At 27.9% G+C, this 13555-nt stretch overlaps 1 protein-coding gene across 1 annotated transcript; it reads left to right on the top strand.

Moving 5' to 3' along the window:
- The first annotated feature begins 4457 nt into the window (after nucleotides 1–4457).
- Nucleotides 4458–5197, top strand: LOC100306049 (putative SAUR-like auxin-responsive protein). The gene has a single exon (NM_001249834.2). It carries the CDS (start codon nucleotides 4464–4466, stop codon nucleotides 4785–4787), a length of 324 nt encoding a protein of 107 aa, NP_001236763.1. The 5' UTR covers nucleotides 4458–4463; the 3' UTR covers nucleotides 4788–5197.
- The last annotated feature ends 8358 nt before the right edge of the window (nucleotides 5198–13555 follow it).

Raw genomic sequence — 13555 nt, 5'->3', positions numbered from 1 at the left:
TTTAAAATAGAATAAATTAATTTTTTTTCTAGAAAAATAAACTTAATTTATGCATTTTATTTTTTTTTTAGAAAATCTTTCATTTAACTTTTTCGTAATTATATTTGGGGAGTATATATGAATCATGTTTGGTGCTGATTGCTTAGAGAGAAAAAAAAAATAGATATGGTATTTTTTTTTTTGAGTAACACTATAGTTAAGGTTTTAGATTCTTTGGTGGTATGTCAAGTATTCTTATAAGTTTGATTAAGAGATTAATTTTTGGTTGGGATTTAATTATACTTAAAAAAAATTAATTCTCTTTAAGAGTATATTATACGGGAATCAAATTCAAATCCACTCTCACAAATTTAATTTGCATTGGTAATTGGATTATATTGGTCATAGTATGTAAATGATGTGATGAAAAAAATAAAGAAAAATATTTTTTTTGAAAGTAAGTTATAAAAGATTAGAATGTATGAGTATCATTATTCAGCACAATTTATTTAATTGTGGCCATCGTAAATATTAACAGGTGAACCACATGCACGTAGAAACAATTTATGAGTTCATGTACAATCAAGAAGCATCATTAAAAAATTGTATGTAAAATTAAGTTAATTAACTATAATTTTTTTAACAACTCTTTAATCTGTATGTAAAACTTTTTTAACCACCTTGTAAGAATAAACAAAAAAAGAAGAAGAAGAGGAAATATGTGATACATTGAAAGTGGAGTTTAATATTTATACACTCAAAATCTAAAATAATTTTACATTGTAATCCAATCATAAATTACTGTTTGAATTATTTTAAAGTAAATATTTTAAAAGTTAATAAGCTTATCATACATAATGGATTGTAATTAGATGACTATGCAAAAAAATTTATACTATTAGTATATAACCTTTTTTCTTTTGATAGTGTGAAAAAATTTTATATTATCATTTAATTATGATTCATCATGTATGATAAATTTGTTGACTTTTATAATATTAAATTTATCAATAATTTGTATATTTTTTTCTAAACTTATCCTTATAATTATTGATATTTTACTTTCTTATTTTCGTGTGATATGAACACGAAAAAAATATGAAATTGCCTTGAAAATTTTATGTTTAGAGAATAGTAGTTTTTATTTTTTCAGGGAACAGTATCGATCTAACTCTCAAGAAAATAAGAATGTAAGTGATAAGTGGTGTGATTTTGGTCATGGAAAGATGCTTTCATAAAATCACATTTGGTTCTCCTTTTTTAACCATATTATTGATATAGAATATCTATCGGTTATGTTGATGTCTAATATCCATAAAAGAATTTGACTAGTCACCTCTAGTGAGTTTCTTTTCTTTTAATTATATTTTTTTCTATTCACAAAGTTTGAACATCAAATCTTACTTAAGATAATCGAGTCTAGTAGTACTCTAACTAGTGACTTGTTGGTGTTTATTTCCTTGTTTAAGAACCAAAGTAAAGCTCTCACAATTGAAAAAAAAAAGCTCTCATTTAATTAAATTTCAACTTGATTCTAAATTATAAAAGTGTTTCCTATTTGCATCATAACATAACTCTTTAAAACCTAAAAAAAATGAATTATCACATATCATTGTACTAAACATTAAATTCTCTTATAAATGAATTCCAACTAACCATCATAATGATTTAACAAGTTTCACTAGCTATCATAATGGTCTAGAAAAAACCAATATGTTTTTTCGAGTTGCACTAGGCTCGGATTCCTTAAGCAAAATCTCTTGATTGAGTATTGTGGATGAACAAATTGTGATTGGAAGGAAAAATACCATAAAAGTTAGATGAGTCAGGTTTCTCGATACAGTTTATTCATCGACAAAGTTAATAGATATTTTACATCAATGTCATAATGATAAAAAATTATTTAAGAAGTCTAAAATTTTTCCTATTTCTCGGGCTACTAGAATGACATGATGGCGAGAAAAACATGACTCATTAATGTTTATAAGTTTTGTTAACAAGGGTAATTTTTTTTTAGTATAATACAATGCTCTCATCTAAATTAATAATTTTCTTAATCTTGGTGATTTAGTTGGTTAGTCTTTAAAATAAAATAAGGACAAAAGGGAATAATTCCTTTGAACTCAAATATGATAAAAGAAAATAATTAATTTTACCCTAATTAAGAAAGACAAATTGCATTAATTTTACTAATCTCAATAAAAAAAATTTTATTTTTTTCTTAAAATATTCTTCATTAAAATTTGACATCATAAATAAGAAGAAATATCATTAAAAATAAAATCACAATTCAATCAAAGGTGTTTTAGAAATGATATAACTAAATATAACAAAATTAATTAAATTTATTTATATTTAAGTGTAACTTGCATCAGTTAAAAAAAAAGTCCACCTTATATGACTTTTTTGTTTTTGTTTTTATGTTTAAGGCTTGAGTAGCATTTGTTACTAAAATTTATTAAAAATCACAAAAGTTTGTGAATCTTATGTCTTATTTAATAATTTTATTTATTTTTGTTAATTTAAATAAATTTTAATGAATAAAAAATGTTGCATGCATATAAAAGGAGGGCTAGAAAGTATATTTTTAACCCTCATATCAAATACTTTTAGTGGAATATAAACTGTCTTTGAAATATAATTCACATTAATGTTAATAAGATTCTTTTTTTACACAGAAAAATAAAATTTGATTATTTTATTATATCATCCTATTAATGTAGTGTTGCATTACCGTAAATTCTTATTTGGTATATGTGTAACAATAATTTACACAAATAATTCATATAAATTAAACTTTAATATTATAATAAACATTGTAACTTATCTTTCCAATATGTTACTATACATAAGATTTTTTAATACATATATAAATATATATAGGTACGGGTATTACCCATATCTACACTCATCCCCAATAACTGATCTAGATTTTTTTTAATATGCACAAAAAATAGTCTATAATATTTAATTTCATAGAGATTTTTTTTATAAAATATACAATCTCAACGGAAAAAAGACAAATTACCGTCTATGTTATGACTTTTTATATTCATTTGTAAAAAAATATCTTACAGAAGTAATAATTATCTTTTTACATGGGCAATTTTTTTTATTAAATGTATAATTTCTTTAATAAAGGTATAAATAGCTTGTGAAGGCAATTGCTTCCATTGCTCTATACGTGTTTCTACCAGTGCCCATCTTTATACTACTATTTTTTTGTGGGTAAATACTTAACTCCAGACTGATCCGTATTAAGCAGATATTTATTTTTTTCAGATATCTATGGAGTCTAGACTCTAGATATCTATAGAGTTTTGTAAAAAAAAAAAAAAAAAAAAAGAACAGTAGAATCTGAATAAAATTGTGAATCCGTAATCTCGTGGATTAAGAAAACAAAGATAAATGTAAGTAGGCATGATAATATAATACACTTAAAGCATGTTTGTTTAATTTCAAGTTGACTTCTGAATGAATTTTGATACCAAATCTAATAGTTTACTGGAAACTAAACACAAAAGGAATTGGGAGAATGCTTACGTAAACTTCATTTTGTTATCAATGTCTGATTGCAACGGATATTTAAACATGTATATAATAAATATAGTTAAGCCAAAGGATTAACGCATTAATATAAGATATCTTGCATTCATCTGAGTTAGAATCTCATAATATATAAAATTCCAGTATCGTAAGTATAATTAGTGTTTGATCCATTAGATTTTAAGACAATTATGGTGTCCCACTATCTCAAACAAAAAATAAGTATAGCGTACCTCTGTTCCGCGGCCAGGCACTCGGGACACTGCCGTCACTAGCCCCTCTACGGAAAAGCAACAAAACGAGGGTCACACTCACACTACACATTCTATTTTTAAACTCTGTCCCTATGTTCCTCCAAGAGTTGTTTATTTATTCCTTTTACTTTTATATCATTGACCTCCCCACTTGCCCACCCACCACCCTCCTTCCTTTCCTATCTCCTACATACTAAATACTGTACCCCCACAAATTATTATATCAAAATAAAAATAAATAATTTTTTTATAACCTTCCATAACTAATCCCAAAAGTTAACATATCGATATAAAATTCTATTGTATTTTTTAAAATATAAGTATAAAATGAAGTCTCATATCGAATAAAGTAAAAAAATTAAATTAAGAGAAGATTCATAAAACTTGAGGATTAAAGTTTTGAATTAAATTATGGTATCAAATTCTCTTTAGATATGACTCATTAATGTAAATCTCTCACATATTAACATTGTTTGGAAATAATTAAAGTCCCATTGGCTAAAAATAATTTCGCATTAAAATATATAAATAAGAGACAATCATCATCCCTTGAATTAGTTTTTGGGGTTGAGTTAGGTCACCCACGTTACACACTCTAAGAAACACCATAATTATGCATTAAAACAAATACCCCTCCATGACTATATATTAAGACTCATCCCGTATGCTTTAGCACTTGGAGTGATGCAGGACGAGAAGAAGATGAAGGTGAAGAAAGGATTCCTTGGTGTTCAAGTGGGTTTAGAAGACGACGAAGAAGGTGGCTATTCCCCTCAAAGATTCGTGATCCCAATCTCTTACCTTTCCCACCCTCTCTTCAAGCGCCTTCTGGACAAGGCTCGCGAGGTTTACGGCTACCACACCGATGGCCCACTCAAGCTCCCGTGCTCCGTCGACGATTTCCTCCATCTCCGGTGGCGAATCGAGAAAGAGTCTGCTCCAAACCAAAACCACCATAACCACAGCCACCATCGCCTTCCACACGCTTTGCACTTCCACTCTTGTTAGGGGCTGTGACCCTTCTTTTCAGTCAATGTTTGTGTGTGGATATCATAGTAGTGCTAATTAGGGAATTCACGCCGCTCTGTGTTTTAATGTCCAGAGGGAAATTTATAACAACAACGGAGAGAATTAATTACTCTCTGCTTCCAAATTACAAATCTTCTTCACCAGAATTTACTTGTCTAGTTGTTTCTTTTTCTTTTTCTGATTAAACTATTCAATTACTTGGATTCTATAATTGTTACATTTTAAGGTTTAGTCTCTACAAGAGAAAACTGTAAATTTAATTTTAGTTTCTATGCATGATGCATGTATGTCAGTTTTGATCCTGGTTGCTGGCATCAGATATATAAGATTTATTTAACAGCTATAAAATATCTGTAAATATTGGGAGAAAGAACAACTTTGCTACTTATAAAAATCTTTCTTTAATTTGAATAGAGTTCAGTTGTCTTACATGATATATGTGATATTTATAAAACCTTTCTGGCGATAAAGTCATGTAGAGATTAAAACTACATTGATCAAAGGGAATAGTTTATTATTTGCTGGACAGATGATGAGAGTATTGAAATTCTTCTTTAATAAACTTTTTAATTTCTTCCAATGTTTTGGGGGTAGACTAATCATTGTTCGGCTAGAAAATTGAAGAACAGGATATGGTTGGTGTACTGTGATGTTACTGTACATCAAATTTCAATTTTTGGTTTTGGTTTCTCACATGTGGTAATGCAAGCATGGAGCTAGAATGGGTGTTAATGAAAGTGTTGTTGTTACTGGCTGGCAAGCAATTGGAATTGGGAAATAATAGTGGTGTTTCGTTGGTGGAAGAATGAGGAATAATAGTAATAGAATAGAATAGTGAGAGCCAGCACATGTGCAACAACATCAACCTGCAACTGAGTTTGCTTTTTGGAACATTCACAACTCCTAACCGCTGCAACGGATCTCCTATGCTATCTGGCTCCTCTGCCACTTTCAAGTTTCAACCCTCTTTCTCTGCCTGGCTGTGCAACACTACCTTGATGAATTTGCTGATACCATACCCTTTTGGTTTGATTTGGTCGCCTTACTAACATTATTTCTCTTACTATATCTTTATGAATTCAATGAATATAGTTTATAATTCAATTCACAACACACATTAAGTTTATAGAAGAATATTTAAGTTTGATTTTTGTATAATACACTTTTAGAAAAGAATGATAAAATTTAATTATGACTAAATCCCACACTAATGCTTAATTCATATTAGGTTCAAAAGACTATAATTACTCATGTCTAACCAAAAAACCAAAGACTATAATTACTATATTTAACAAGAAAAACTTTCTCATTAGATACTATAACTATTATATATTGTTAATAAATATTTTAATGAAGTAAATGTTCATTTATTATTTGCTTAATATTATTAATTAATTAGAATTTGTTTTATATGTAATTTTTTAAAATAATTATTATAAAATTCATATGATATATACACGAATTTATAATTGAATGATATAATAAAAAATCATATCAAGTGACTTTAAATTAAATTTTATTTTAAAAGTATTAACTCAATAATTAATATATAAAAGTTCACAATATGTAAGCGGTACTTTTTTATGAAAATAATTTTTAAATTTACTAATCAATATCTTAAGAAAAATTAATAATATTTCCTATTCATAAAATAAATTAACTAATCGAAGGATTTAATTATTATAGAATAAAGAATGCGTTTTAAAGGTATAGTGTTATAAGTTATAACTAGTAATTTTTTACATGTATAGTAAGCGTATTTTTGGATTTAAAAAAAAAACTAGTATTTTAATTCACACAAAAAATGCTTATTTTAAATAACAAAAATTTATAATAAAAAAATATTTTTAACATATAAATTATATTATAATTAATGTTTTAAAATTTTAATATGTAATTATATTTTAATTTTATGATAAATAATTTATATTATGATGTGAGATTATTTTTAAATATTAATAATTTTTAAAAATATAATTCTATTTAAAATTAAAGATGAAAATGATAGATGGAAAGATATAAAAGGTTAAGAAAAACTCTTAAAAACACTTTTATTGGAAGAAAAACAAAATTCTTACATGAGGAATACATCCTAGAAAATTATCATATAAAATATTTATTTTAGTTTATAAATATAGATCATAGAGGATTAAAAATAAGAATGGGTAATAAATAGGAATATTATTATAATGTAATAATAATTACTATTATGTAAAAGAGTATAACGAAAATAGATAGCTACTGTGAATAATGAAGATTTTATTTTATTAAATTGAAACAGTTTAAATAAATAACATTTTTCTTAATTAATTGAATAAAAATTGTGAAGTGTTTTATTAAATTAAATTATTATTAATCATTAATTAGTTATCATGTTTCTATTAGTTTATTTTGGGCTTTAGGTCTTTTCTTGGATATGGGCTGCATTGAGACTTTTTTTCTAGGCCTTTATGTGCAAACCATGTCCAGGAGTTTGAGAAAGTTTTGAATCATCTATTAACACTTCAAATTAACGACTCTCTTTACTTAATATAGATTTTTGTTTTATAATCCATCAACCAAAAAATTATTCTCATTTCATAAAAAAGAAAGAAAATAAAATTATTCTCCAACTGTGCACATGATTTTGCTAGTATATTTTAAGATTTGACTATACTGAAATAAAAGAGTATACTTTTAAATATAAAATATGAAAATTAACCATTAATTGGATAAATAAAAAATAAGATACTCTGTCAAAAAAATATATTTTAACATTTCATAATTTACTATACATTTTATGCAATTTTATTATAACATTTTCCATTAATTTTTTAATTAATAAGTATAATCATATTATTGATTCTTTAAAGTACATTATTTTATGTGAATCAAATTCTTTATTAAATATTTCATGATACCTGTTCCATAATTTTATTTTAATAATACATCTCACTCAATATCGCGTTTAGTTTTTTTATTTTTTATTTTGACCCACATATATTTTCATAGGAGACCATTCTACTCAAGCCTTGTAGGAACATTATGATCAATAAACTTTCACTCTAATATTTAATGCAACTTCAAGATCAAACAACGAATAACTTCTTCTACTATTTAATAAGCAGTGGGTTCTTGGGCTAGTAAAAGTTAATAACGTTATCAAATGGCTTAGTCGTTAGTAATCTTTAACAACTATCTAATATACATAAATATTAATTTATTTAAACATTAACTTGTTAATTAATAACAAGATTAAAAGTGTAGAGATCACTAGGATAAAATGGAGTTATCCTAACTGGTTCATGAATTACTCCATTAACTTGCCTCCTATTCCTTTTTTTTTTTGTGAATTTTAGCTTGTCTCTTCATAAAACCTAACTTATGGTTGGATTTCAGGCCACAAATCTCCTACATTAATTCTTGAATGAAGAATCTCAGCTTAGAAAAGTCCGCATCTGAACTCCATACAAAAACTTATAGCTTGATACTATTTGTTTAAAAGTGAAATGTATCACATACCTTTTACACGTAGGCAAATCATAAGCCTTTACATTGAGATGTTACATTTATGCTTCAACATTTAAATTCAAGAACTCCATAATTAAAAGAGATAATGATTGAACTTGTAGCACCACAATCATGTCACTCAACAACAAAACATTATAAATTATAGGTTAGTAATGGTTTAGAGAGAGACTTTACTCTTAGATCATAAAAGTTGGTGACTTGGAAAGGATACAATTAATAACAACATAACATTACACAACTAGTTTCAAATTGCGCCCCTCAATAAACTCAAGTACCTTATATTATGACCAAATCATTAAATAATCAGTTAATAGATAGAAATGTATAGCTGAAAAAAATCTCACCTAACCTACTTAGATATTATAAAATGGAAATCATATAGTTTAATACATTTCGGAAACAAAAATAGAGAACACCTTACCTATTACAAAAATAGGTTATCAAAATTAGTTTATACTAAATATAAGAAACTGTAAAAAAAATCACACTTACTAACCAAACGTGATCTTCTTCCTTTTATAGAAGATATATCAGAATTGGTTTTACAATTATACTGATTGAAATCAAAGAGTACTGATTGGAACTTTTTGATTTTATTAACCAGTTTTTTTTTAATCTCCCTGGTTAGTGAATTGAATGCGATTATGATAAACTCCTTAAGATCATGGTTTTGTTTGAGGCTTCTGCAAGACTCTTCTGTCATGTTTCTTTGTATTCGATGGATTTGCATATCATTTGCATGTTTCTTTGAGACTTTACGATCCCATTGTAACTTCGTTCTTTGTCGATTTTATGCTTATCAGTTTATTAACATTGGTTTTACAATTTTACTAATTGTATTGTGGGGAAAATCAGTTGTAATCAAAATAGTGGTCAAAAGATTTGGATTTTATTGGCCATCAATGATTTAGTTAAAGAAATTCAAACTTTGAACTAGATTGTTCTTTTTACCTAATAGTTAATACTAGTCATTCTATAACAAAGAAGATTAGATAAATGTGCATGAAATATTTTCTTCCTAGTTAATACTAGTCATTCCTGGTGCCATTGCGCTGCCACCGTAGTCACCTTATTGTTGCAATCCTGGTAAGTTGTCTTCTTCTCCTTTATTTCTCCTTTATTTGAGCATTCATGCTGGGATGATTAGGGATCTGTATAAAGTATTTGAATTGTTAATCCGTATTTTTTATATGGATTATTAATTAGTATATTTAATTTAATTTAATTTTTCAATTTGAGTTAAAAAATTAACTTTAGAATTATTTAAAAATTAAAAATTAAATAATATTTTTGTTTAAAATTTTCTTTTGTAACAAGTAAATATTGTTGTAATTTTTTTTGTAATTTTAATTAATTAATTAATTATATTTATTTTTTGTAGTTGATTTTTATTAAGAACTTAAGTAATTTATTTATTTTAAAACAAATGTATTTATATATATATATATATATATATATATATATATATATATATATATATATATATTGTGATTTAATTATTTTTAAAAAGTATTAGTAAATTACAATTTGTTATATTTGTTATTTTAATTACATAAATATTGTAACTTCTCATTAAGTTTAGAGATTTTGTTATATTTGATATTTTAAAAAGTGTTTTATAAATTTGTTAGATATGATATATTTCAAATGTTTATTAGTATATATTTGACAATTTAGAATTCATATGGAACTATAAAAATAAAATAAAAAATCATTAGTTAAGTTTTTTTAAAGTTATTGTGATAGTAATTTGTTGAAAAATGAAATAGTTATTTGTTAGAAATAAAAACTAAAATTGTAGTTTTATTTTGGTCATTATTTTAAGTTTTTATTAGAATTAGTGTTGTCAACTTTATATTTTTTTTAAAAAAAAAATCTATATGCATTTATCAATATATTAAAGTAGTAAAAAAGTTAATGAAAATATAATAAAAAATTGTTTATGAATTATTAAATTGGGATTGATTGAAATATTGTTTGAACGCTTACAAATTATTATGACTCCTTTAATGTGCAGATCATGATTAGAACCATAGGTTTGGGTCGGACTTTAGGAAAGGTTATAGGAAGAGGCATAGGGAGAGAAGTCAACTGTGATGCAGATGATGCCCCCAACGACGAAGGTTCATAGCATCTGCACATAGGCAATGAAAAGTTACACTTATTGCTCAGGATGTTCACGATATAGAGCATACAAATGACGAGGTCCATGTGTCAACTGATGCTGAGGGTTTTCCAGGCGGACCCTACGACACATCAGTGTTGCAAGATTATGTTTATCATGTGGCCGCAAAAGTTTGGAATAGAGAGATATTTATAATTTTAAATAAATGTTATTTCTGTAAGTAATTGTTACTTTTTGTTGAAATGATTTATATTATCATTTTTAGGAACGTCTTGAGCTGAAATTATCTTCCCATGGAAGAAAGTTCAAGAAATTTTGCAGGCATGCCCCTGAGATCAAAGGCTTAGGCTACCACAATATTAAGTCCTCTGATCATATGGTCGCTGGATACTGGTGATCGGGGACTTATGTCTGCTTTTGTAGAAAGGTGGCATAAGGAAACCGGTAGTTTCCATCTGTCAGTAGGAGAAGTGACTATCACCTTGGATGATGTGGCGTCGTTGCTGCATTTGCCAATTACAAGCGCATTCCATACTCTTGAGTCTCTTTATGTGGATGATGTCGTATTGCTCTTAGTCGAATTTCTTGAAGTAAGTGCTAAAGAGGCAAGAACTGAGACAATACAATGCCATGTGGCATATGTTTGACTATCCTAACTGTGAGACGTATATCGAAACAAATGTGACGCATCATAGTGGACTGTAGCAGCTCGTGTGTATTTGTTGCATCTTCTTGGTTTCACACTCTTTGCTAACAAGAGTGTCACACACGTTCATGTGGTATTCTTGGACGCATTAAGGGACCTGACATAGAGTGGAAGCTACGCATGGGGAGTTGTTGCATTGGTGCATATGTATGACAATCTGAATGATGCGTCAAAGAGCTTGACTAGACAACTTGCAGGATATATCACACTTTTACAAGTAATTTGAATTTTTATTGAAAATATATATTTAGTTGTTTACTCTATATTGAAAATTGTGTTAAATTTATTTGTTTTGAAAATATGTGCAGTGTTGGATCTACGAACATTTTCCCTCTGTTGGTTATTCCACGTGTCTGTCATTGGAAGTCTCGGAAGGCATTACCAGTATCAACGTATCGTAGACAGTTGGATAGATTGACGTTTGATGTTGTATGTTGGATTATGTATGGTGACCACCATGCATTTCACAGAGTTTGAAGTTATCTCTTTATTTTTTGGACATATTAGATGGGGTTCGTCTATTGTCATACATCGACCGGAGAGGGTTGTACGACAGTTTGGGTATGTGAAGACCATTCCTCCACACCCTGTTGCTCTTTCTTTTTGTATAAAAGACATTAATGATAGATGAATTCAGTTTTCTAAATACATTGCACCGGTGGGTCAAATATGTGTAGTGTCTAGCCAATGTTCATCGGATTACATGGATTGGTTCTACTTGATATATCATCCCTTCATGAGTCCGACACAACCTGCATATCCTTTTAGACAGCCGCCCATGTAGCACCATGAAATTTGTTGAACCAAATGTTGCTCAACATCTAGTGGCGACAATGGCTATGAATGAAGCACCTGAAGATGGACATGCTGATGTAGAGTAGCCTTGACATGAATGAAGCACCAATAATATCAAGTAACAACAGCTTGTACCTGTTTGGTTTGTAGGTACTGTCTATCAAAAATACCAAATTAGAGGCATTGGTTAATTTGACTGCATGAGTATGACTCCAAAATATGTCACGCACAACATCTTCATCCTTTAATCTATGCCAAGGAATATACTGATCCCGTTCAAGAAGCTTCATTAGTTGTTGCATTTCAGCATTACTGCCTCTCATGGAAGAATGGTAAGCATTTCTTGTATTATATATTTGCTCGATTGTTGTATAACTATTGGCATTGTGCTCCTTCAACATTAGAAGAATATTTCTTGGTTTCACCATTGACTTTGTCATATCAGCAACAATGATCTTCTCATCCTTAGTCAGTCTACCAACATATGGATGTCCCACTAAAGACTTCGTCAATTCATGATTGTGACTCTCACAGATTAAATTCACCATTCATCCTTCGCCTCCTACAGCTGGTTTTGCACATAACTTAAAGGGACACTCACATTTTCTACTACCAATACATGTTCTTACCAAATCCTTCTTCTTGGCCCTATATTGACCACTCATTTCATAACCAATCAAAACAAATGAGGTCCTTCTTCTAATATTATTATTTGTGTTTGACTTCATAATCACCGCCACAAATTCAATTTCATAAGCAACGAATCGAGCCTATTGTAAAACATCATCACGGGTAACAAACACCTACAATGCAATCCATACAACTTTAGTCTTCAACAAACATTCATTTAATTACTTTAATAACAATAAATCATATTAATACCTGAGAAGTATTGAACGTATCAGAACAATTAACATGTTCTTCATTCACACCACCTTCGTCTTCATTTTGGTCATTCATATAAACTTTTTCAGACATTACAGTATCATACATTCATTGATCTTCACCCATCTTAACAAAACATTCAAAAATTTCAATAACAAACAAAAAATCCCTAACCATACCATAATTATACTCATATAATCTTCACATTTTTTACTACACTTATTAATATAATACATTAAACTAAAATAAAAATGAATAAAAAAATTATGTATAAATTTTTGAACCCTAAATATTACTTTCTATTTAAAATTTTTATAATTATCAATTATAATTTTTCTAACTAAAAAATTAAATAAATTTTAAAAAACATTTAAATTAAAAACAACACGTATGAAGCATACGAATTGAGAATCTATATATTTTATACGAATTATCAATTTGTAATTTCAATTAACTTTATGGATTATCAATCTGTAAAATTAATTTAACTTATGGATTACCAATCCTTCTGTATTACAAAAAAAATAACACTTTACCTTCGTCGATCAAACCAGCCATCGTCACGACCACCACTTGCCGACCAACCACCAAAGAGGACACAACAACGACCGATAAACTCTCGGAATAACCTCTCACGAAACGAATGGAATGATGATGGTGAACGAAAAATGGAAAGAAGCTTAGATGCAAAATGAAGAACGATGGGCCTACTTATAAGACAGGGGT

This window comes from Glycine max, chromosome 6, assembly GCF_000004515.6.
Source record: "Glycine max cultivar Williams 82 chromosome 6, Glycine_max_v4.0, whole genome shotgun sequence".
Taxonomy (NCBI): domain Eukaryota; kingdom Viridiplantae; phylum Streptophyta; class Magnoliopsida; order Fabales; family Fabaceae; genus Glycine; species Glycine max.
Note: the sequence above shows the minus strand (reverse complement) of the source record. Positions and strands in the feature narration are given on the sequence as shown.